Source organism: Pempheris klunzingeri, chromosome 6, assembly GCF_042242105.1.
Source record: "Pempheris klunzingeri isolate RE-2024b chromosome 6, fPemKlu1.hap1, whole genome shotgun sequence".
NCBI lineage: Eukaryota > Metazoa > Chordata > Actinopteri > Acropomatiformes > Pempheridae > Pempheris > Pempheris klunzingeri.
In genome coordinates, this window is record NC_092017.1 from 13,129,218 (window position 1) to 13,155,223 (window position 26,006).

The 26,006-nt window shown below is 40.3% G+C and overlaps 1 protein-coding gene across 2 annotated transcripts; it reads right to left on the reverse strand.

Moving 5' to 3' along the window:
• On the reverse strand, nt 1–26,006 carry LOC139203203 (guanine nucleotide-binding protein G(q) subunit alpha). Of its 2 annotated transcripts, none has more exons than XM_070832885.1 (7): nt 25,835–26,006; nt 9,405–9,589; nt 8,757–8,911; nt 7,506–7,634; nt 3,428–3,557; nt 819–972; nt 1–191 (listed from the first exon to the last, which is right to left on the reverse strand). In XM_070832885.1, the coding sequence occupies exons 1-7, from the start codon at nt 25,968–25,970 to the stop codon at nt 1–3; spliced, it is 1,080 nt and encodes a 359-aa protein (XP_070688986.1). In that variant the 5' UTR covers nt 25,971–26,006. The 2 variants fall into 2 exon arrangements, with proteins under 2 accessions (XP_070688986.1, XP_070688987.1); XM_070832886.1 differs by lacking the exon at nt 7,506–7,634 and adding an exon at nt 8,215–8,343.

Genomic DNA, 26,006 nt, shown 5'->3' on the forward strand with positions numbered 1-26,006 from the left:
TCACACCAGGTTGTATTCTTTGAGGTTGAGCTGCAGGATGGTGTCTTTGACGGCTGCAAAGACGAAGCGGATGTTCTCTGTGTCGGTGGCGCATGTGAAATGGGAGTAGATGATCTTGTCACTGTCTGGGTTCAAGTCCACAAACATCTTCAAGATGAACTCCCGACCCGCTTGGGCGTCCCGCTGGGGACCTGGGAGAAAATAGAAGAACATAATTATTTGCTTTGATGGAGCATCAACAACATTTATGGCTCGTTTGTATCATTTTATCAGCACCTAATTTCAGCACCTCTCTGTATGGGTTAAAATATGAGCATAACGTCAGTTAAATAGAAAAACTTGAGTCAAAAATATAGAGAGTGCCATGTTAAGTAAAGTTATCAAGCTGCATTGTAGTAAAGCATCACAACCACAGGGCGTCACTGTTCAATCAAAAATGTAGGTAAAAGGTTTGTGTCCAGATAAGGATATAGTGGCTGGGGGGGGCACACTCCCTGTACAAATAATGTTACGGATACTACTGATATGCAGCAACTTTCACTATAAAAATAGCAAACAGCTTTTCTAATGTTAACAATGGCGAAGAGCTTTTAAAAATGATCAGTTATTGGCTAAAAGTAGACTCAAAAAACTAAGAAAAAAGAAAAAACCCGACACAGCATGATCAATGGCTCTACTTGTCACCTCATTAATAGTTAAATAAATCCTCGAGCTGAATTCACTGCTGAGGCCCGACACTACACAACCATTCAGGGACCACAGACTGTATAAAATGTATGTTGTCAGTAAGATGTCTAATAGAAGACCAATCAAATCACCGTCAAACTCTGGGAAGTAGTCAACCAGGTGAGAATACATGATCTTCTCCTCCAGCAGGTCCTTCTTGTTGAGGAAGAGGATGACGGAGGAGTTTTGGAACCAGGGATATGTGATGATGGTCCTGAACAGAGCTTTACTCTCCTCCATACGATTCTAACAAGCCACAAACAAATGAACACAAGGTTAGGACGGATTCAGAAGACTCAATTAACTCTTGACTGTGAATATTAGGAACAAAAGTTTTACTATTTCTGGCCTATGCACAGATATTACTACTACTACTACTACTACTACTACTACTACTAGTACTACTACTGCTGCTGCCGCTGTTAAAAATAAAAATTGCAAAGCTAGACAATTGAAATTCAGGATTATCTATCTAAGTATCAAAAAGTTTTTAGACTAATATTCAATCACCAGCCCCTACACTGTGTAAAGCAGATAAACAGATCTGTCCAATAGAACAGTGATTTCCAGTGCATTTAACTTCCCTTTGGATAATATTTTTGTCACTTTCTGTTTTGGGTGGAAGGGTACAGGGATCTCAGGATTTGCCAAAACAGGACTTATTTCAAAAATAAACTGAAATAAAACAATCCAGTTGGCAGCAAAAATACTATCAGGGATAATAAAAATGCAGCCAAATAAAACATATATTCAGTTTCTCTTCAAACACAAATATACAGGAATAAAAGAGCAGTTAGTAAGTGTTTATTTACCTAAATCTGTAATAAGATGTTACTTTCTTATTATATGGTTGCTAACATTGCTAGCATAGCTTAGCTGTGATCAACAGGCAGTCAGTGAAGGCGGGTGCAGTCAAAAAGAAAAAAAAAAAAAAAAAGCATTGTCATCGTCATACTTGGACGCTGTGCGTTTACATGTCAAGTGCTTTTTCTAACACAAAACATTAGTTTAATAATAGTGATGGACTGTAGCTGGATGGCATCATGGTGTGAAAGCTGGAATGTGGCTGCTGTCAAACGTGACTTTTCTTCCTCTTTCTGATCTAGACTCCTTGCCAGCATTACTCCTACAGTTCAGTCTTGGCAAGTCATAATATGATCTGGACCAGACTTAACCCGATGATATCAAAGATGTTTGAAAACAATCTCGTCAGGCTCTGATTGGTCTGAAGGGTCAAAGTCTGTGTCTAGAGCCTGTCAGCACGACTGGATAATCTCTGCAGACCGTGATGCCCTAAACACTGCCTATCCTCGTCTCAGCTGTCAACCATTTAGAAACAGAGCTCAGTAACAGCATCAAAATTGTCTTTTGTGGCCCACCACCTGTGACCATGAACACATCACAAGCACGAAAAGCAAATAAACAGCTACCTGCAAAAATGAAAACATATTCCTGTCCTTGTGTGTTCAATAAGGCCCCACACCTGAGCAGGGCCGGTGAAGATAAAGCACAGCATATGTGCGTCGTTAACAAACAAACTGTTGACCATGAAGCTGTAGTGATGTGCAGCAGATATAGTGAGTAAAGCTGGCAGCTGGGTCTGGTTTATGAAACGCAGCTGTCATGTGACCAGGTCAGAGAAAGGGTTCGTTGTCAGGAGAGGAGCAGAGGGCATGCTGGGCCTGATCACATTAGCTTTATTAGTGATAATTCTATCTGAACACAGGAGAGACAGAGTCGACAACATGGATGAGCAAAATATCTGTGGAGCAAAGAGACAGAGGACCTCTTTTATGTTTGTTGTGAGAGCTTCATCAATATCACAACGGTCTGTGTCTGTGTGTGTGTGCATGACTCCAAATGACATTCATTTTCTCCAGTCTAAAAAATATATATTTCTACATAACTTTGACATATGGTGGCTCAACAGAATACATAAATCATAAAATTACAATTTTGTTATGTTAACGTTGCTTTAAACCTGCATCAATTGATTTTTCGACCATGCAGGGGCCACGCGACAAAGCTGTGAACACAATCCCTGACATATGACCTTATAAAGGTGATATGATGAACATGGAAGTAAACGGTTTATTAGGCATATAGCAGGCGTTTGAAGTTGTGTCTATGACTATGACTAATTTAAGCCCAATATTCACTCTGCGATTAACTATTGTGGTTTCCAGCGTCTCCTAAGAGAAATATCTGGCTCCTTAGCTGCTAAATGCTCCATTATGTTCCCCGGCTCATCGCCAACTTTATCGGTCTGTCTGTTTGGTGTCAAGCAGGTATCGCTAGTGTACAGGGGGTTTATCTGAGTTTTTTTCACTGAAAACAACTGCCTGCTGTGGGAAATGAGATTGATGAGAACGGTGAGAGTGAACCAAAACAATGAGCCGAGACCCTGAGCTGAGGGAAACTGTTGAGTCGGGTGATTATATTCTGAGGGATCGTCACCATGAGTGGTGCCTTTCACATCACTTCATTTGATCCACTGTCAGTGTAAAAACATTGGGTAGTGCAGCTTTAGCCATAAATATGTTCAGGTGAACTACATTTCATTTTGCCATTAATGGGAATTTAAGTTTGTCTTGTGGTGACATTTTTAGGACGAGATTTGAAGCCTCATTATGAATATTTAGTAATAAAATGTTGTGTGCATTCAAAAATTCGGAAGACCACGACTTTTTCTGCGTCTCACCTCGTTGTCGGACTCCACCAGGACCTGGTCGTACTCGCTGAGCGCCACCAGAAACATGATGGAGGTGACGTTCTCAAAGCAGTGGATCCACTTCCTCCTCTCTGACCTCTGACCCCCCACATCCACCATCCTGATTGGAAAGTGATGGGATGAGATGGAGGGCAAAAAGAATCGCATAAGAGAAAAAAGAAAATACAGTTAGCTTTTAACCTTCATTCTTTAGTTGTTTGACCTAATAACCCAAAACAAACAAGTTAATTCAATTACACTTAATGCATTACATTTAATTTAAATCATTTAAAATTCCATAACAGAGGAAACCCTGAAGTGATCTGGCTGAGGACAAGCCACCAGCCAAGGATCTGGGTCACTTCAGGGCAGGAATGTGATTTTCAAGTAGAAAATGTATCAGTGCAAAGAGGCATTCGTCTTGTAAATGGTCACCTAATTTTTCTTTTTCATTTAAACCAACTTTTGTATCCAGTGGTGGCAAATCAACTTATTTCAAGGCCAGTGAGTTCTGACCATTACTACTTCTTCAACTAATGAGTCTAGTGCAGTTCAAGCTGAACGCCCCTTTTGCACCGAGAATATAAAGAGAAGAAACGTGAACCAAGAATCTGCAGCCTGAATCACAGAGAGGACAGAGCAAACCTTCCCTCCGGTGAACCAAAATAACTACAAGGGAGTGTATGTGTGTGTACAAACAATCCCATCCTTCTTTCCCTTATCAGCAAAGTATGCAGAAGAGTCAATGTGGGAGACAGAAAGTGGTACAAAACATTTACTCGTTTAGAAGTGCCTATGTGATAACGGCAGTAAATGTGAGGGATATGGGAGGAGTACTGGAGTGGTTGAAGGAAACGAGAAAAACTTGAATATTTGAATATCGACTTCTTGGATAAGCTTGTTTTCTGATTCCCCCCATTCTAACTTATTTGTTTATTTGCATTTGTTTGGAAGAGTTTTCTCCTCAAATTAGTATTTAAGGAATGTAAAGGTATATTAATTAAAACAAATTAGACTGAAGACCTAATGCTGCTAGAAAAGAGGCAGAAAGGAGAGATTGTTTTATCTGTCCATTTAAACTAACTAAAATGCTACCAAAAATGATCAATGACAATCTGAATGACATTGGGTGAAATTTCCTGGAATAGCAACTTAAACTGACTTAACTGACGGGGCGCAGTGAAAAGCCAAACTGTGAAACTTTGATCGCACATCATAAAGGTGAACTAGGTGAGTCTGCCAGGAGGAGGGACGGCATTGATAAATGGAGTCCTCCAGAAGAGTCAGCCTAAAATAAAACTCTTTCACATCAGACGGCCTCCTTTTTTCCCCTAGCAAGGATGAGTGACCTACTTAGTAAGATAAGCTCTCCTATGCTGGATAAGCCAACTGAAATGACATTTTCTGTGACTTCAAAAGCCAATTAAAAGAGAGGGAAGCAGGCCTAATGAACATGTTTGTCTATGAAAGGCTTCCTTGTTGCAGCTACATCCCCATCAACTGCAAGCAGAGGCAGTATAGTCCCACATGTTCATGTTAGTACACACGGCTTTGAGGCTGGGGAACTTAACATCCTGCATCAAGTATCCTACATGTTCAGTTACAGGAATATGACAACACGTTCTCATAAACCATTAAATTAATGTTCTTCTTCCAATAAAACCTAACACCTCACATTTATTCCCACTTCATATTTATATTTTTGGTCTCCTGACACAAAACTGATCATTGAGAGCATGTGGTGATTCACCATCAGCAGCACAGCCAAGCAGAGTAGAGCCTATCGGCTAGCTGCAGCAGAGCTGCTGGGAACCTCTTCAGCACAACCTCATTGCAAGCAGAGTTATTTCTAGCCTTGCCAAGCGTAGGAGGGGGCTGACATGATGGCTTCCTATTGATTTGCACTCTTCTGTAATCGCTCTTGTTCCCTGGGTCCATTTCTATCTTCTCTCTTTTTTGCAAACGAATGAAGAAGGGAAGCAGCTCTATGTTTTGGTGGCAGGTCCTAAGACTGTCTCTGTGCCAAGTCTTGAAGGCTGTGTCTCTGGGCTGAGCAGCAAAAGTGAGAAGGAGTGCATGTAAGACTACTACCTTAATGAGCCTCTCACTTTCTAAATACATACAAACTTCTTAAGAGTAGAGCTTGGGCACTATGATGAGGCATCCATATAGTTCTCAATTACTCATTCTTCTAGTCCTGTTTTTATTTTACCAAACTGGGGACTGCAGTTAAAGTTAAAGTTATAGATGCATGTAGATGCCAGGACTGCATCTAACAATTATTGTGACCATTAATTATTCTGCTGATTAAATGTTTGGTCAACAAATTGTGAAATTGTGATGGACATTTTTCACTATTTTCCTACAGTTTTTTTAGTCAGTCTACAATCATATAAGACTAAAAGTAGCACATTCTGATACTGCAGATGTAACTAGTGAATGTATTTTTGCTTGAAAAAAATAAAAATAAAATAAAAATCGCTATATTATAACATCCAAGATTTTCATGAAATTAAATCCCAACTGTTACCATTTATTTGTCTACATTTTCTCTGCAATACTGATTCATTGCATTCACATTCAGTAACTGCCTCCATCTGTAATGGTTTGTCCTCTTAGTGATGGAGTCTACCATTCCCGCATGGGATTCAGGTCAGTCTGCCTATGTATGACGAATTCACAGGAAACGATGCATGCATGTGATCCAGCACAATTTTCTCTCAAGGGTGAAGTCTGAAATGCGAACTAAACCAAAAATCGATGCGCTTTCACATTAAAACGTTGAGCTGTCGCAACACGTTGTGACTGGGATTGTTTATAAAAGTAGTTTTTCCAGCGAATGAGAATAAATTTTTGCAATGGAGTAATGGAACAAGGATAAGCAGTGAGCTGTTGGATCAAGAGTTGCAGGCGACAGGATGTACATGTCCAACTCCTCAGCGAGGAGTAACTGACTCCTTTTACTGTGTCCTGGTGTTGTCTGGAAAACTACTCATACCATGCACTGCATGAAATCAGACCACGGTCACTCATAGCATGATGGAAAAATCCCAATTACTGATTTCTTCATGGAAACAGCATTAGTTTGTTTGATGGCACTGTAAACAGACAGACCATTTGGTCATGTGTCATATTTCTGACAGAGTAGCTGCTCAAGGAGTGTTTGCTGTAGTATTAAACCACACTTGCTGTTACCATGGTAACCATGGATACCCCCAAATCGACCATTTGTTCCATATCATAGTATACATGTTAGAAAATGACTGCTGAAAATATATGAAAATGGTGTAACTACACAATCCAGTACTACATTGTTCAGTTCTGAGTTCAGGATATTTTAGGCGAGGCTCAAATGATGGCCCGATGACATACTGGAACATACTTGCAGAGCATGACTCCTCTGCAAGTACTACATAGTACACAGTCTCAGCGTCGGAGGCCTCAGGAAAGTAGTGAACAGCGGCCGGCGACACTAACATAGCGTTACCAGTGTAGCCTCCTCATTGCTGTGAACCCCACTTCGATAACCAATGTATCGATGGCTTGTGCCAACTGCTCTATTGCTGCAGACGGATCTCTCTTGGAAAGATGTGTCCATGAGTTAAAGCAGCATCTTTGTTGGCACTATATTAGATATCATGGGCACTTCAGATAGCTTTAGCACCATTGCTAAGGCTGTTAGCAGGCCTACCAGCACAGTTGGCAGCTGCTAAAGTCACGCCTCCCAACTGCGAGCCGTTCATTCAAATTAGACTGTGTAGTTAACACTTTTATTATGGTGTGACAAACTCAAAACACGTACTTCTGATTGGTTTAAAATTAATTTTCTGTTCATCAACTAATTGATCAACTTCTCGGAAGTTGATCACAACAATGTACTCCAGGTAAGTGAATGGATTTGGGACAAACTTGTATTCAGACAAAATGGGAACATAAAACTTCTTTTAGTTGCAATATAAACATGTTGAATCAGACTTAATGTGGCCTTTTAGGTTTTAAAATGAAAGCAAATCACTAGTAAGGAACAATAGTGGGGTTAGTAAAAGTAGTAGTATAGTTCTCATTCTACCTGAAAATGATGCTTTGCAAGTCGAAAGGGTACTCTATGATCCCAGTTGTTGGGATTCGAACCCTAAGCACGTCCTGTTGGGTTGGCAGATAGGACGATTCAGCAATACGATCCAAATCACTTAGATAGCTAGAGACAGGAAGGACAACAAAAGACAGAGAGAGGGAGGAAAGAGAAAGTGAAGCATAACAGCAGATACAGCACACCCTCTCCAAAAGCAAGTGGATCGGTCCAGATGTAACCACAGAAAACCATTCCAAAGAGTCATGAGGGGATACGGTGACATTTTGTACCTCTACCCCCATATTTTCTCTTAGAAATTTAGCTTCAACCTTGATGGCAGCTCCCAAAGACAAAACATTCGTCAATTTCTTACTCTTCTCCCCCTCAAAAGTGCTTATTGTGAAGGTTTGGGGAAGCAGGAACTTGATTCCAAAAAGATGATTTAACACTCAAGAGGCCAACTTTGACTGCCTGGGTGAAAAATAAGAATGACTGCCTCTCTAGTGAGGCTTGACTAGAAGAGGGTTGGGGCCTGTTCTCGAGTCAGTCTTTGAGAGTGTACCATCAGGGATGTGTTAAAGTGCTGAGGCCTGCTGTGCAGCACAGGGTAAATGGAGATAGCGGCATCGACGGTTTCCAACTGGCTGGCCAACTGTCGAGCAGCTAGCCAACCAGTGACGTCATTGGCAGCACTTGACACCAGTACCTGAAGATAATATTCTCCAGGTCAAATGGGTACTCAATGATGCCGGTGGTGGGCACACGAACCCGCAGCACATCCTGCTGAGTGGGCACGTACCCCAATGATGCTATTCGTTCTAAATCGCTAAGGTAACTGTGGAAGGGGAGGGAACACACATGTAGGCTCAAAGAGCAGACACATAAAATTACACTCAAAACATTCATGCATAAGCTTTAATTTTCTGACTAGGGGCAAGACTAGTCTAAAATTGAATAATAAAATTAGCCCTGATATTAATAGCAGTCGTTTATAAACCTGCCAACATTTCCTCGACTCTCCCCTTCTGCCTGAACATCCTTTCCTTCTTCTGGTCCAATGCATATTAACAAAGGTAGAAAGCTGCTAAAAAAAAGGTCTACTAACATGTTGCATCTGAATTCATTACTCAGGTCTATACAATGGAAACTGTTGTTTAGTAATTTCATCACATGTTGCACAGTGATACTGCTCCTCCACATTACGTCAATTAACTGTCACTCTTGCAGATTGATAGATGGTAGACGTACTATTTGGTCGAGTCAGAGAGCTGGTACTCCCTCCTGCGATCATAGGCCTCCTGGATGCCAGGGTCAGCCCACAGCATCTTTATCGCATTGATGTACGGCTGATCAAATGATGAAATCTTCTCCACGTCCACCTCACGCACCACCTGGGCATTATTCTGGGAGAACAAAAGCCACAGCAAAAGCACACTTTTAACAACATGTGACATGAGTCAGTCTATTAAATGAGGCCACAGTTCAATCATTTTATTCTACTTTATCTCACCTTGCTGCTAGATTTATGATATAATGAATGTGGCTTGCATGAGATTAACTGGACACGTGTTGGACTGAGCAACCAAGCACTTGGATTACTGGCCACGCCGACAACTGGGGACAGGCATTTCTTAAGCAATTGAATGAAAATTCACACTAAGACAGTGAGTGGCTATAACATTATCAAACTCATGATAATTAGTTGTATTAAAAAAAAAAACAACAAAAAAAACATGTTCGTGTAATCCGTATTCCATGTAATCTTGACCAGCACAGCTCTGTCAGAAATTCAGGTGTATTATGTTAATAGCCTCAAATGTAGCCCTGAGGATGTGGATCCACATCTCCAATCTATCCAATGACAACAATATTTTCACTCACACCGGATGTACACACCTTGTTCTGTTCATACTTGTATGGGATCTTGAGGGTCTCAGTTGCACGGATCATGGCCTGCATTGAGGTGAAAATGTTCTGGTAGACCAGTTTGGTGAAGCCCTTCTTATCCTCATCTGTGTAGCCTGACCCATGGATTATTCTCATCTGCTTGATGAAGGTGCTCTTGCCACTCTCTCCAGTGCCTGAAAGGAAGACAGGGTGACACATGAGGTTAGCCAACACCTGAAAAACGGTCTTCAATGGATACAGGTTATTGCTGACAGTGTGATAGTTTTCTTCCCACCCTTGACATGGCCCCAGAACATAATATAAAATCATAGTATCCTACAGCGCTGACCTATAACTGACTTACGACTTATATAACTTCTTACGTGCAGACAAATGGAGAAAATTGAATAAAGTGTAATGTGAAACCTGCTAAATGAGGCAAACAGTGTCAGCAGGACAAGTGTGAGAGTAATGCATTAAAACATTTGTTTGAAAAATGGATCAATACCACAACAAAGAATAACTGTAATCCATCCACCCTTGTCTAAAAAAAAAAAAAAAATCAATTATAAATACAATTGATAGTATAATGTAGTAGCTGTATCACATTAATGTAGTCAGCCAATGTATTTCTGCTGCTCTAAGAGCAAACCCGACAGTAAAATAAACACAACTTATGGGTGCTTAACTGTTCTCAACAGCCGGAGTCAACAAAGCACCACTCTAACTTGGTCAAACTGTAGCCTTTTTATATAACTCATATTTCAGTGGTAATAAACTTGCCTGTCTTTGCAACAGGCTGACCTTGTTTGTCCACCTACACCCTGGTGCTGATATACAAGGCGTTGAAGGAATAAGCACTATTATGCCCCAAGGCAATGGTCAAGACCTCAGTGCCAACTCAGTCTCTGTGTTTTACCCATACAGGCGGTGTAGCTGAGCCAGCCATTCTTATCAAATTATCTTTTCATTCCATTAATAACAGTAAAATCTCCCCATCCTCTGTATGTGTATTCAAACACATGAGAAATATAACTGCTGCATAACTCTTTGGAAGAGACTCTAGATAAGAATTTAAACTTAAAGTTTAAAATGCATATGGACAAATATTTCTGGACCTAAGCACAGTCTAGCCATTGTCTTTTGTCATTTTGATTCTAGTGTCCTGAGACATGCAATGTAACCATTGTTTTCGCTGTTGTTCCCACAGAGGCTCCGCTGACAGTCCGGGTAAGTGGAGCAGGCCAGAGTAACCACATGAGGGCTGCACGGCTCACCTCAGCTCAACAATGAGCTGGGCAAACTGAGTTCACTCCTCCAGTTTTGTATGACAGTGACCATGCATATGCACACATGTATAAACAGAGAAAGACCCAGTCAAAGAGGAAACTTACGCACACGTGCTGACATAGAAATGCACAGAACCTCATGGATCCCTCTCACACACACCAACTCCACAGCAGGTTCTGTATCTTCATATGGAAATATTCAGTGAGCAAACTACCACTCTAGTCTCAGGAGACACCGGAGTCAGGATGGGAGCATCGGGCTTGTATACTGTGTTCATCAACCAAAGAGGCATTCAAAAGGCAGGTAGCAGTCTAACCCAAACCCAACCTCTTCCTTTCACTATGTAGCACTCTCTCCAGAGCTGTCGTCTTCTTTTCAACCCCATTCAGCCACCTATTTTCTTTCTCTACAAGCCTGCTCAAGCTCTCCACCACTCATCTCTCCATCGCACTTCTCACGGCATTCAAGTCTGAGTCACTGCAGTTTCAGCTAAACATACTCTCTGGTTTCTGTTCTACTGATCTCAACTAGTGCTGCAACTGACTTTTTTTCTTTAGAGATTAATCAATGGATTCATTTCAAATTGCTGTCACACAAAACAAATCATATTTGATTTACATATGACAAGATGTAACCAGTAGTGTCTGGTAGTTTTTATGGCCACTGAAACACAGCACAAAACACAGCATGGATACAAATGCCAAAATAAAAACTTCTATTATGCTGTAATACTTTCTGTTTCTGTTGCATTTAAAGTGTTTGCCTGTTTGTTCTTCCTTGAATGAACAGAGCGTCAATAAATTTCTCCCACAGGGCAAAAGACTGTAGCCCGAAGACACAATTTGTCATGTCTGAACATATTTCATGCAAATGATGAGTTAATTTGCACAAAAGCAAACACTACTATCTGCATCTGCGTAGCTATGTTAATTATGTCTTCCACTGTGTCTAAACAGGAGAGCGTCCCCAGCAGAAAAAGTAATGTTTCTGTGTGTACAGCAAAAAAAGTGGAATACTATCAGAATTTTTTATTGATTTCTGATGATATTTAGTGTTTTTGACAGATGTTAGACTTAACTATCCACTTCTCCAGTGGTGACAGATGGCCTGTGACCTGCACAATAATCATATAGGCATTCAGAAATATCCTGAGGAACAGGATACAGTAATCCAAGCATGATAATGAGAAAACTTACACATCACCACATTTTGAGGGGGGGAGATTTTCTACTTGTATGTTGCCTTTACAAACAGATATCACATGCATAAAGTAGTGACATTTAGTTTTCCATTTACCAGTTCGCAATATTTGCTTCTTCCCAGAAGACTTCCTACCTTACATAGTCCCCATACAGAGAACTACTACTTTGTGTAATTTACATCCTGCCTTCTAGTGTGGATCTGGATGTGATCATGCAACCAATATGATCACAGAACAAAGTATTTCTTCCAAATTCCTTAAAATTTACTTTCAGAAACAAATTTTAACCCGTTGAAACAAGGCAAGTCTAGACACAGCTCTGGAGAAAGAGAAGAAATAAAACTTGCTTTTTGGTTTTCTTGTTCATTAGAAACCTTTTCCTTTATAAAAACTTAAAGAAAAAACCCAACAGAGAACCGTTTGTGTAACCCCATCACTCAATCACTCACTGAGGAAGAGACGTTTGTGTTTTATAAGCCTGGCCATGCTTTGCTGCGGTCCAGCCAAAAAAGGGAGACAAATGGTACTCTACAGCCTCCTTGGACCCATTATTAGGAGTTACATGTGAAAGGAAAGCTGCACACCAGGAATTTGGAAAACCATATTGGGAAAAAAAACAAAAAAAGAAAAGAAAACAAACAAGGGTGACACTGATAATATTTACAGCCACGTTGTCTAAGTAGGTCTGTGGTGACTGATTAGATAATGGAACATGCTTTGTGTTGTAAAGTACAGCTGGTATTCCCAAGGCAAAGCTGAAATGTCTTCCAAAGGATGATGAGAGTCAAGTTTGACTGGCGCTGACTGAAGAGCAAAGTTGAGTGTACAGTGAAGGAGTGCCCTGAGCGCTGCCGGCCCTCTAACCAGACAGGATCTTTCACTGTGGAAAGCAGGTCAGGCAACATTGGAGTTTCCCCTTCAGACAGAGTATGTCTTTGAGAGTGGGACATAAATAGCAATTGTCAAGACACAGCACTAGAAAGTTCACATTCTCATTGACCAAAGAGCTGAACAGAAGGGAGCGGTGTTACTGGGATGTGAGGGAAGAGAAAATACTGAGAGTGAATTTTCATTGCTTTGCTTTTCCTCACTTACGGAGCACAGAGAGGCAGGTTTAAAACCAACAAATAGAGACATGAAAAGAGTGGACAAGGCATGGGATAGATGCATTAGCTTTGCCGGTTAATTGTGTGTGTGTGTGTGCATGTCTGTGTGTGTGTGTGTGTGTTCATGAGCATCTGAATTTTGCAAACACACAACCAGAGGAGAGGGGCATGTCTTGCAGGCATGATCAGCTTAATTCAACAGATCCCATTGTTCTCCTGCCGAACTGGAAAACCCAGCAGAAGCATTTCTCACGGACAAGCTACTGTACATTCACTGGAGCTACTCCTGAGGGGTAATGCTAGTTCCCATGGCAACTCCTGTACTGGACTCATAAATACATGGCAGAAAACACCAGCTGATAGGCCCAGCTGATAGGCTTCGTCTCCACAGAGCCTAGTTAAACATGCAACTTCAGCGTGCATTTCTTAATCCCACAACGTCCCTGGCCAGTACTCTACTCTCAGCCCGTGGGAATTAAAAAGTTATGGACACAAATACTGGACACACAGAATAGCAGACTGCATAAACTACATGTACCTACTTAACTAGCAAATGAGTGCATTTATACCACTTTGAGTTATATATATAGTATTTGAGTACACCCATATATAATATTGTATGTGGGCATTAGCAATAATATATATATATATATAAATATAAACTAGTTTTGAAAAAATACTCCACAGCTTAGGTGGAGGTAATTTCTCTTTTAAAGGGTACTAGTATTGCATGTCCATAAAGGTGGGGGAAAAAAAAAAAAGAGTGGTCAAAATCAAAGCAGCAGAGGCTGAAGATCTCTCAATCTACACTGGGTAGTAAAAGTTGAGTTCCAGAAACTCTAGATGCTACATTTTCCTTAATGCAGCTCATCTGCAACAACATCTTTTCATTAGACCCTTCATGCCTGGTAAAATCCCACATCCTTTAAACTCAATGCCTCCCAGAATTAAATGCAGGCGCTCTGTTACTAATTTGTAGTGTCCAAATTGAAATAATCCCCTAGAGCAAAACTAACAATTATCTGACAAATCAATATAATAATCTGCAGAATTATCAATGATAGAAATAACTGATAGTTGGAGCTCTAAAAACAACCATCATTATAATGTAAAAGCTGTGGCGGTGTGATGAATTCATTTACAAGACAAATCAATTTACAAAGCATCTACATATACAAAGAATAAGAAAGTAGCCAAAAGGTCACGTAAAACAAAATCCACATGAATTTGTATGTACATATAAGATGATAAATTAAAAGCTTCTCAACAGTAGGGTGCTGAGACCCATGCAGGCTTACCAGAGACCTTGAGCAATTTTGAAATTCCCAACACAGCAAAGCTGGAGGGGGCAGGGCGAGGAGAAGCCCAATAATCACACAGCGGTGACCATTAACCGAGGCCGAACCGTGTCACTCTGCCCGCATCGTGCACTGACCAGGGTATTAGTCATTCTGCTAAATAACCATTAACTACAAAGAACAGGAAAAATAGCTGAAACGGATCCATTTCATCTGGTCGGGAGCACTGGAGGCCACGACAGACATTTCAGCAGTGGTTTACATGAAGAGTAATAACTTCAAGCAGATTTTGGCATCCACGTTGAAAGGGAAAGAACAAGAAAGAGTCAAAGAGACATGAGGGAAAGGAAGGAGGTGCAAAGTGTGACAGAGTGGAAGAGAAAGGCGCTCTAAGTAAATGATTCCTTAAAACTTCCCCAAGCACATCAAACAGGAAGCCATGTCCACTTGAGCTCAGTGTTGGGGAAAGGTTTTGCTGAAGGCCTGTCTGACTGTACAGGAACTGAATGACTGAATGACTGTCTAGTGGCCCTTTTCACCCACAGGAAACTCTCCAAGAACATTTTTAGAACCTTAACCTGCATTTTGAACACAGGACCAGAGTCCTGGAGTCATACTCTCTGCATCCCAAAAAGTCCTTGCTCCATACCTAGTTCTGTTGGACCAGGAACTACTGATGGACAAACACAAGTTTAACAACTGCTACAACTTGTTTATAGCATTTATTCAGATGGCAAGTGGTGAATAACTGTATTAATGTTAGGCAGTGGTGGAAAGTGAGCTTATAAAATGAGCTCATATGATGCACTGACATAACTTAAAACTACCCAAAGGTCTAAAGTAGTTAAAATCAGCTTTGACCAACTGCAACACTGAAGAAAAAACTGTAATAATACTACAATTATAATTAAATATAACACCATCTAAAACATGAATCAAAAATCTCTCAAGAGTGCAGTCACAATATTTCAACCCAGCTCAACAAAGACCAGAACATACAGTATAATTCACACCAATATCATATTGAAAGCATTAGTGCACTGGATGAAAGCATCTGCATTCCTTAGGTTTCTTGACTAATCTATTCCAGTTGTCACTTGTCGGCAGGTTGGAGTCAATGATATTAGATCATTAAAGCACGATAAGGAGCGACAGTGAGAAAAATTCAGCAGACCCTTACTAAAATGTGGAAAGATGTTTTGCCTTTGTGCAGTTCAAGAATCTTTTCTAATTCTGCTGGTCTTCCTTATTTAAACATCAGACTAGCACAGCAAGGTATCAAAAAAACCCAATGTGAATGCCCTATGAAACAAAGCCGTAGTTAATCCATTGACTGTCTAATTTGACTAATCTTTGTAGATCTTAACATGTGGTAACTAGTGTCACCATAATACTTGGATTGCCATGCTGGCGGATGCTCCAGTGTACAGCTGCTATGGATACAGTAAGTCCTGCTTGCTTGAGAGGAGGGTGTGTGTAAAAGAGATAAAAATTGTTTCATATTCATTTCCCATGTCACTGTCACGAGATGGAAGCACTTCACCCCCCCAATCATCCTCCCACTAGTTACATGCATAGCTAAAAGGCAGCAGGGACAAGACCACATGGGACATGTGAAAGAAAAGGAAATTAATATTAGGTGGAGGGCAGGAATCCTCATCAGAAAGGAATGGGGTAAAAATGGCGGCACTCCTTTTCATAACATAATTTCCGCTACAGCTGTACTTATAGTAAAAAAGGCTTGATACTGTCAGCCAACGTGTCATTTGTGTCAAAATTGACCTTAAAATGAAATACACATCCATCTCCTAGCTCAAAATGAAGCGGATGGTCTAGTGGGCACCAGGTGCTGACTGGACACCTGCCAAGGCCGGGCCATTCCTCCAGCTAACGGTCCATGTTATGGCATTTACAGCCACATCCTCATCTACTCACTTCAAAGATTATCTGAATGAGCCGAGTCCCTCTTGTGCTATTCCAGTTTTGAGAAAATCCCTGGCATACTTTTCCTTCTAAAAGGACTTAGATGTCAATTTAATCACTCTGCCTATTTTGGCTCCCATTTAATCAAAAGGCTAGTTGTACTGGAACAGTGGTATTTCCCACTGGACAGAGGTTTTGCAGTTTGCAACTAATTGTGATCCGTCCTCAACTTCCTTCTTCCTAGTCCGAGGCTTGGTTGGGAACTTGTCCACTGCTGATCTGTTGCTGTGTAAACATACAAAAGAGCTTTTTGTCTCTTTAGGTATCCAGACCTGTTTGATTTTCATGCACACGCACACACGCACTCACGCAAATACACACAAGCACTAGGCTGATAAAAGACGTGTTACAACTTCAAGATATGTCATCTACATGCTATTAAGATCAAGACATTAGCAATTCAACAAATTGAAAAAAAGCCAACAATTCAGTCTTTCATAACTGTACCAGCAATCTATTTTTTCTTGACTGTAATAATAAACATTCGTCTTATGTTGTGTTTCAACCCTCTACTACAGAGCATACAGACATAAATCAAGACATTAATCGATATGAGAAGATTTTAATGGACCCAAACGTGTCAGTACTAACAAACCAGACAGGTGGTGACACGAGTAGCACTGGGCAGTCTTTCACAGGCCCGCCACATAACTGCTGAAACTCTGGGTGTGTCAACATCAGTTTGCTCAACCAACAGAGCCGCCAGACAAATAGTGCAGAACTACAAACACCTACCTGTCTTGCCTTCGTACCACACTGTGAAACTCAATTTTTCATCTACCAGGCCACAGAAGTTTGGGGCCGCATAGGTATACCGCTGAAATACTACATACAATACTACTATACTTTCAATGTACATACGCAAAATGACTAACAACTAACAACTCCGTCTTACATGTCAGAGACCTAATGGATCATAGACTCTATTCTGGCTGGCTGTGACATTAGGCTACAGTCACAATACAAATGGGGCAACAATTCTAAATTCTAAATAAAAATATAAAATAAACCCTGCTGTGTCAATCACGATTGGGTATATAAAAATATTATTATATAGTCTTTATGAAAGGTAGAATTTATTGCAAGACTGTTCTATTAAACTGTGTTAGTTTCAGCTACGTGTAGCTAATAGACTGGCCAGTGTGTACCTGTGTTCCAGGTAAACCATGCAATGTATTGAATAGGGTTCTCATCACGAGTTTTACACTGAACAGGCAGAGTCATTACATTGGTGACTGAATCACTGCTCATATTGCAGCAGTTGCTTGAGGAGCTTGTTTAGTCAAACATTGCATTAACTTGTTTTGCCAGCTAGATGCCAATCTTGCACAAGCATTGCACGGTGTAGAAAGAGCAGTAATGTCACACTGAGATAAACTCGACACACTTCCCGAGAGGAGACTTGAGTGAAAACTACTAATTTAAACCCAGACATATGCTGGATTAGCCATGTGAAAGAGGGCAACTGTCATTGTGTGCTTTTGTAGAGGCAGTGATGTACTGAATGTGTAGAGCAGAATCTCTCACACACCTTTCAAAATATAAATTGAAGTGCACAGTCCTATGTAGTTAGAGTCTGAAGCAATGGCACTGTAATACGACAGATACCAAGGCTGTAGTGAACATTTTTCTTCATTCATTTGGTAACGTTATCTAATGTTTACTCCGTGGGTTGTTGTTACTTTTTCCTATTCAAGCTAACAGATGCTAGCTTGTCAAGTTAGCACAGTAACATTAACTCTCGAGATTCCTGAAGTCATAAACTGCCTGATCACGCAGCCGTTTACTTTTTCTGTCTGTGTGAGTTAAATTATCTTCGGCTCAAACAACAACAAATTAGCGGCGTTTTGGAAGCTGGTTTTTATTGGGATTCAGTTTCAGAGCATCATCAATGGAGATGCAACATTTATGATAATTGAAGGTGCCAGGATTGTTCTCACTGGCTTAGAAATAATTAATAGATGTGTGGTCAATATTGCGATTGGCGATTTATGATACGATAAATACAAATATAAATCTAACTTATCTGCATTTAGTCACAGTAACGAATCACACAAATTTAAGTGTAGAAATATAACAGAGAACAAAGCCGAATGGTAAAGTAGATATGCTGATAAATAAGATCTCAACAACACTTTGAATCTTGTTCATAAGGAGTTATACTCTTGAACATTTCGGTCAGTGACCCCTGTCGAGTGGCATTTGGCCTACTTGACACACTGATAGTCAGGTCACATCCTTATGGTACTTGTTTAAATACTGGAAAAGATTTGTAGTGTTGTAGCTACAAAGGCAGACCACAAATGGCTGTCAATGCTTCCTGTGCCACACGTCATATTGGGTCAAGAAATAAATATATGACTTTGCTGGAATTTATTGAGCGGTGCAATGAAAATGTATTCAGTATCCCACTCATAGCTGTGACGTACAGCCAGCCTTGCTGGTTGAAAGGGTTTAATCTAATTTTTAGATGCAATTTACTGCTAAGTGAAACAGAACATAAAGTGTATGTGGTTTTCTTGGTGAATAGAAAAGTTTTTTTCAATATGAACCAATGTGCATTTGGCTAAATTAACTGGCGGTTAGTTGGTACAGTCACACCAGAGTGCCAGGTCAGGCTGTAAGAGTCTAGCAATTTGAGATTTCTGGAAAAGCTCATGGGGGTGATGATTAGCATTATCAGCCTTGGCTGAGAGTCATGTCTGTTAGACATACAGCTGTGGGAGTAAGGATACAGAAAAGCATCTGCCAACTCTTCCTTCAGCAGTGCTAGTGCCTATGAGGATAACTGGGATGACACAGGGCAGCTCTATGATGGCCCACAATGCTCCTGTACACACACACACAAGTCTCTTTTGGGTCATTTTATCCTCTCTGTGTGTGGGTTGTTCATCTGTACTGTCTGCAGTTTTGTTATTCCTACAAAAACCCCGCCATGCCTGCCGTTACCTTGGCAGCAGCTAACAGGGATCCAAATAAATATGGCTAACACAGGGCTTATTTGCTTGGCTTAGTGTAAGACTTACTAACAGAAGCCATAATAGGCGTAGGTAGGCTCCATGCATGAGACATCCTTGGGTGTTGCCAAAAAACAAACACTCATTAACCCAGATACTACCAACCTGTTTGAGCGGTGTGCACATTGACAGACAAAGTGTGTGCTCAGTGTATGTACGTACATATACAGTATCCTGACTCCCATTTCAATTATGAGTTCAGGTAAATATCGTGTGCTGCCCAGGGCTTTCGCTCGTTCAGGTGTACAGAATGTCCTACTGATGTTGTGGATTTGAACCAGGTTCATAACTGCTGGCAACCACTCACTCTCTCTCTCTCTCTCTCTCTCTCTCTCTCTTCATTACGTAGCTTTCACATGATAAGCGCTGTGTTTAACACCCACACAGGCAGCAACTACACACAGTAGAACCAAGGTAACTGTTTGGAAAGGTGAATGACAAAAGTAGAGCAAAAGGTCAAACTATGTTAGCTCTGAATTTAAAGTCTTATGTTGTGTATAAGACATACTATTGCTGCTGAGTTGAGCATCAACATTACCTCCTTAAATATATATAGATGTATGTAATGGACTTAAGGCTCTTTGATGAACAAAGTTAAAAAAACAACAAAAAACCCCAACTTATTTATGTGTAGGTTGGGGAAAAAAAAAATAAAATTCAATCCAAATTAAGCAAACTATTGAACTGGTTGTCACAATGAATTTTTGTATAAAAATGTCTATAATCAGTTTTGTCTTGGCTGGTTAACGTAGTTGAGCATTTAGCAGCTAAAGAGCCAAATATTTTACACAACTACAAATGAATGCTGATGTTGCCCTGCATCTGCTGGATGTTTAAATAGGCAACCATTTACTAACAATTTTGCCATATCAGCTTTTTAACGTGATATGTCAGTGTTGTGTTTTCTACATGCCAGGATTAAAATCTTTTGGAATCTTTTAAAAAATTATGATACTGCACTCAACAGCAACAAAATGTTTTTGATCCTCTGAAGAATATCCTCCATCATAATGATGATATTTAGACAGAGAGGCACCTTGTTTCCATTGTCTTGTTTATATTAGCTGTAGTTTGTGAAAACATTATGAAAGGTAAATCGACTGCTTGTATAGCACTTTTCTAGACTTTTCAACCAGTTTTCAACAGTGCTGTAACACTACATTCACCCATTCATACACTGATGGGAGGTTGCCAACCCTGTCATCAGGAGGAAACTAATCACACACACCAAAGCTGTACTTCAAGAGCAATTAGGCGTTCAGTGTCTTGCTCAAGGACACTTCAATGTTCAACATGCCTTGATTAACTGTTTAGTTTTCATTCATTTGCACGAACCTTCTTTAAAAGGTGGTGACAGCCCAAGTGTGTATGCTCATACAGTAAATAATGACATGGATGTGTTGTTTCAGCCAAGCACTTTCAGTTTCATTGTTTTACCCACTCTGAACAAAAAGTATGTCAAAAGTATTGATTATGGAGTCAAACACCCCCACCTGATTGTGACTGAGCCATCTATTGATACTCTGATGATGCCAATTTAGCTAAATGTAAAAAAAAAAAAAAAAAAAAAAAATGGGGCGCAAACGTCATTCCCCATGGGTCATAGGAATTGTAGATCCAAAACTTGAGCATTATTGTACCCCAAACATAAGTAAGCTATAAGCTTATAAATCCATGAGCTGTATGACTAGCTGTGTAATGGTGCAACAGTAGTGTGCATCTGACAATTTCACTTTGTGAGGATACCAATGTGAAAAATCAACATCAGCAGTTTGACTCAGTTACACGAATTAATAGTCATTCGTACATTTTTCATTTTGAAAAAAGGTCCCATTGACTGAAGAAAGCTCACAAACTGGTGTTGTTACTGCAGCTCCCTGGGCTCCAGCTGTACACATTTAATTACTTGTGACTTTCATTAGCTACAGAGCAGGCAGCAGAGCACTCCTCTGACCCTGCCTCTTCCTCAGCTTGCATGTCTGCCATGCACTAGCTAACCACACCACTGAGGAAGGAAAGCAAGCCTGTAGCTGATAACCAGCCGGAGTAATTGCCTCCGCTTAAAACATCAGACAAAACCACCAATGCCCCTCACAGGTCGCAGATAAGTACTTCACATTCACATCAAACCAAACTTCAGACTTCTACAACCATTTAAACAAGAGGTTATGAGTTTTATCTGCAATTTAGAACAGTGCAACCAACAAAAGTGAGTCAGTGCTATACCAAGGTTGAATAACTCCAGCTAAAACTGAAAATATATGATTAGAGTTGCAATGTGTCTGCTCTACCTTAACTTCACTATGTTACCCCCCCCCCTCCAAAATCAGTGATAAAAATATGAAATCCAATGGTTAATTTCAAAGTCACAAGCCACTGCAGATAAAAGATTTAAGACAAGATATATGTGCAGGCAAAAACATAATAAAAAGCTACACTATGCGTGAAGGTCTATAAAAAGGATCAAAGAAGTTCATAATAGGTTCCAAATGAAGTGAGACAACCAGAGTGCACTATAACTCACAATGTAGATAGAGAGTACTCAGATCCTTTTCACACAAGCTTAAATAATGTGACAGCAGACTCCCACCTCAAAGCTGAAACAAAAATGGCTCCTGCAATTTGTACTTTAACATCAAAAAATTTGGGTTGCCAGGACGGAAAATGGATGTCATCCAAATCAATCTCTTTCAATGAGTCACCATCCCAGCATCTCATCTGTGAGCAGGACAATAACAAACACTTTTATATTTCTAATCAATGTTTGGCAATATGTTGGCCAACTGAACCAACAGATGCCTTTTGTGTGTAGCCAACTCACAAGCAAGGCCATTTTATAAGTAGAAAAGAGCTTTAATAGCACGTAGTGTTCAGGCACACTGAGACGTCATATTCCACAAAAATAGACAGTCAAGTTGTATGATATCCCTTATTTTCTATTGGTTACACAGCTTAGTTTAGATATGTCTGGTTTATCATACACATACTGACAGTGACTAACAGTGGTCTTGGTGACATGGGAACTGGTGGTTAGCAACATCCATAAGGCATTCGCACTTATTTGCTTGCCAAATATGGTTAGTGGCATCTAGAGACCGGCAGATAAATTGGTTTCTGATTGTTTGATTTCTCAAATATCAATAATTGTTGTAGTCTAAAAAAATCCAGTATCCGTAAGGCTGTAGCAGTATCTAACAATACTCTAAACAAAAGGCCCCATTTTCAATCTATATATGTGATTTAATACACTTTTGTTTACCCTCAGCCACAAATACTGTAGTGAGCCAGATCACAAATCTGACTGCATCTGTTCCTGGCTAAATACAAACTACAGCTGGTCTCACGGCAGCACAGAGGGTGCTGGTAATGCACCTGAAACTGCTTGGTAATGGCTAAAAACTCCAAAAGAAGAAATACTTGTCAACTTTGGCAGTTTCTACATTCAACTTTAATTGTTTTGTCCCCAAGAGAAATGTGACTCACAGTTAAAACAGACTTAAATAAAGTCTAATAGTTACATCAGATACATTACATAATACATACATAATACATAAGTAAAAGGCATACTTTAAAAAAAACAAAAAAAAAAAAAAAACCTTTGCAGCTCACATTTCCACTTCTAATTAAACCAAAAGCAGTTTTCCTAAGGAGCTGGCAACTAATCAAAAGCTTAAACGCACAGACGAAATTAGGGCTGCATCAATGCAACTTTTACAGTCCCGATACCTGTGCTTTGGGTATTGTCCCAGTGCTGATCTGACACCAGTGTTTAATCAATAAGCTGTATGCCTCACTCAACATCAAGCTTGACTTAAACACTGCTGTTCTAACTTTGTAAAACAAAATGTAACAAAATAAATTCAGATGTAAATTTAATTATTAAGAACAATAAATAATGATGCACCAGCAACTTGGTAAAATCTGCTTCGGTGTGTTCTTGTGCTGCTTTTTGAACCATTTTTTGTGTTTTAGCCATGTTGGCTTGTGGAGCCCGTGTAGGTCTGACAGTCACAACATTATGGCTTATAGCCTGGCATTAGACGGCGGCATCAGGAGCTGTTCTCCCTGTCTGTAGCCAGGCTACACTGGTGGCCGTTTGGTTGGTAGTTGTGATTACGGGAAGCTCCATCTGTTGGTCCGGTGTAGCCACAGTGGTCTTGGCAGCCACACGACTAATTTACCACCAAGGATTCAACTTTATTTGTCATACCAACACACATTTACACATGGGGAGGTACGAAAGTACGTTCTCAGGTCCCGGTTTAAGCCACGATAAATATATAGAATAAAATATAGAAAATACAGGTCCTATATAAAATAGAAGTACAAAGAGAATTTTTATAAAATAAAAATGTACACATCTATTAACATAGTTTACCAGCACACTGCTGGTGCATGACGCAAGTACGCGCTTATAGATGTAAACATAGAATTGAATAGATGGGCCCATGGATCGCTCCCACAGTTACCCGTTCCAATCCAGCTATTTGAGTCAATATTGGCCTGATAGCCGATACGAGAATCAGTATCGGTGCATCCCTACACGAAAAGCATTCATGGATTACAAGAAAGAAAGTTTTGCTTGTACTCACTGACTCACTCACGCCACTTCCTCACACACAGATCATACAGCACTGATCAGCAATCAGATAATGGTACAACAGCTCGTTGTGCTGCCTGTATGACCAAATGTTTGGAAATCGCTGCGTTCTTTCTGATGTTTTACTAGGAGAAGGAGAACGACGGCAAATTTCTGTTTCATGTCAGCTTCCACATTAGGCTTACTGACGTAGTTTAAGTTGAAGGGAGTAAAGATTGCACATGCATCTTGAGGAGACAGGTGGATTTACTTCTTCTCAACATCTGGCTAGATTGCTAACACTACCTTGCGAGACATCCAATCAACACGAACTATGGAGATCGTCCTGTCCTGTCTCCCCTGAAGATTAGTCCATGTCCCACTGGCATCCATTTAACACCGTTTTGTGGATAATTAATGGATTTTTCTGAAAAGCTATTATGGTTATCGTTTCCTCATATTATTTTACAGTATGCAACAAATACAGTTCCTCTGACATTTTGAGAAAACTTATTGAAATTTACTTATTTCTTAAAACTGCTTTTGTTTTCAATGTTGGAGGTTGTTGCAGCTACAGTATGGGTGAGACCATCCTTAAAAAAAAAAAACAAAAGTGTGAATTCAGTCACTTGAGACAACAAAACAAAAGGTTGCTGAAGTGCCCTAGCAGCATGATAGTGAATCCCTGTTAGTTCTAGTGGAGCCATTATACAACTAACCTTAAACTTGGATTTAACTGTAGTGTGGAATAAACAAAAGAGCAGCCCTCTCCATCAATATAACATTACATTAAAACACACAATGGCTCTGCTGCTCTTCTCTAAACATGAAAATTAGTCTGGATGGCACGGCTTATTCTCTGGAGAACAGTTACTTCCCAGAGAGGGCCACCTCAGCGAAGGCCTTTTCTAGACCAGACAGTAAGAGAACGCTGTCTCCTTTGTAGCAGACTTAATTAAAACCCAACTTCTTTTCATTATTTAAGCCACATTTTACAAGCAGATAAAATGACGGTACTGTGGTAGACGACTACAGGAAGGGTATAAACAAGAGGGGGCTGTTGACAGCTGATTGTGAAAAGCTTCACTCAAACTCATGCTTGATTATCTATTTCTCAATAACTCCTATGCTTTTGGCTTCCTACTAAACAGAGCACAACACTTTTAAATTCAGAAGATAACCATGTATATTTCTATGACTTTAAGCAGATGAGCTGATTTATAGTAAGTGACTACAAATGTTAAAACCCTATTTCTAATGAAGTTGTGTGTCCCATCTGTTTAAAAACTACAACTATGTGTGTTTAGGGAGTTGTAGCAAAAGGACACCATAATCAAAATGAAGCCTGAAAACTGCACACGGCTACATGCTAGTGAAGGACAGTCATCCGGTGGTGAAGACAATCCTGCCTCTGTTATCTTGTGAGTGGTCTTCAAACTTGACATGTTCACAACCTTGTCATCAACCTGACAGTCAATGTCAGGGGGCTTTCAGATTAGCCTGCGACACAAGCTGTGATCTAATCATTAGCTGGGGAGTCGTTTCCCCGTCTTTTCCTGTGAACTTCTGTGGCCCAAGATGGTAGCTTTGAAGGAACAGTCCGGACATGACATGTTGCTGTACATGTAATTTAGTCAAAGCAATACTCTTGCTGTAATTCCTGGGCCAATGGCTGCTCTCAGCTCTCCCACTACTAGCTAACATTAGACTGGAAACACCATCTTAATATTGATTTGCATATCACATTGCAGACAAATCCTGTGGTAACCAAGTTAATGTGGGTTGCGCAGTTGTGGTTGCAGTGTTTTGCATGTGAAACCTTTACAACAGAGTCAAACCAATGACCTGATTTGTGTGTGTGTGTGTGTGTGTGTGTGTGTGTGTCAGGAGGTAGAGATAAAGTGCAAGTGCCCAGCCATGCCAATGTGAGGCAGTCTATGAACCTTTTAGATGATGCAGGCTTACCCAGCAGAAGCAGCTTCAGCTCCCGTCTTGCATCTCTCTTGTCTCGCCGGAGTTGTTTCTCGATCTCAGCGTTGATTCGTTTGGACTCCTTCGCCTCCTCACTCAGGCAACAAGCCATCATGGAGTCTAAAGTCATCACCGCATGAGCTGAAAAGCCCGTCTGACAGGGGTC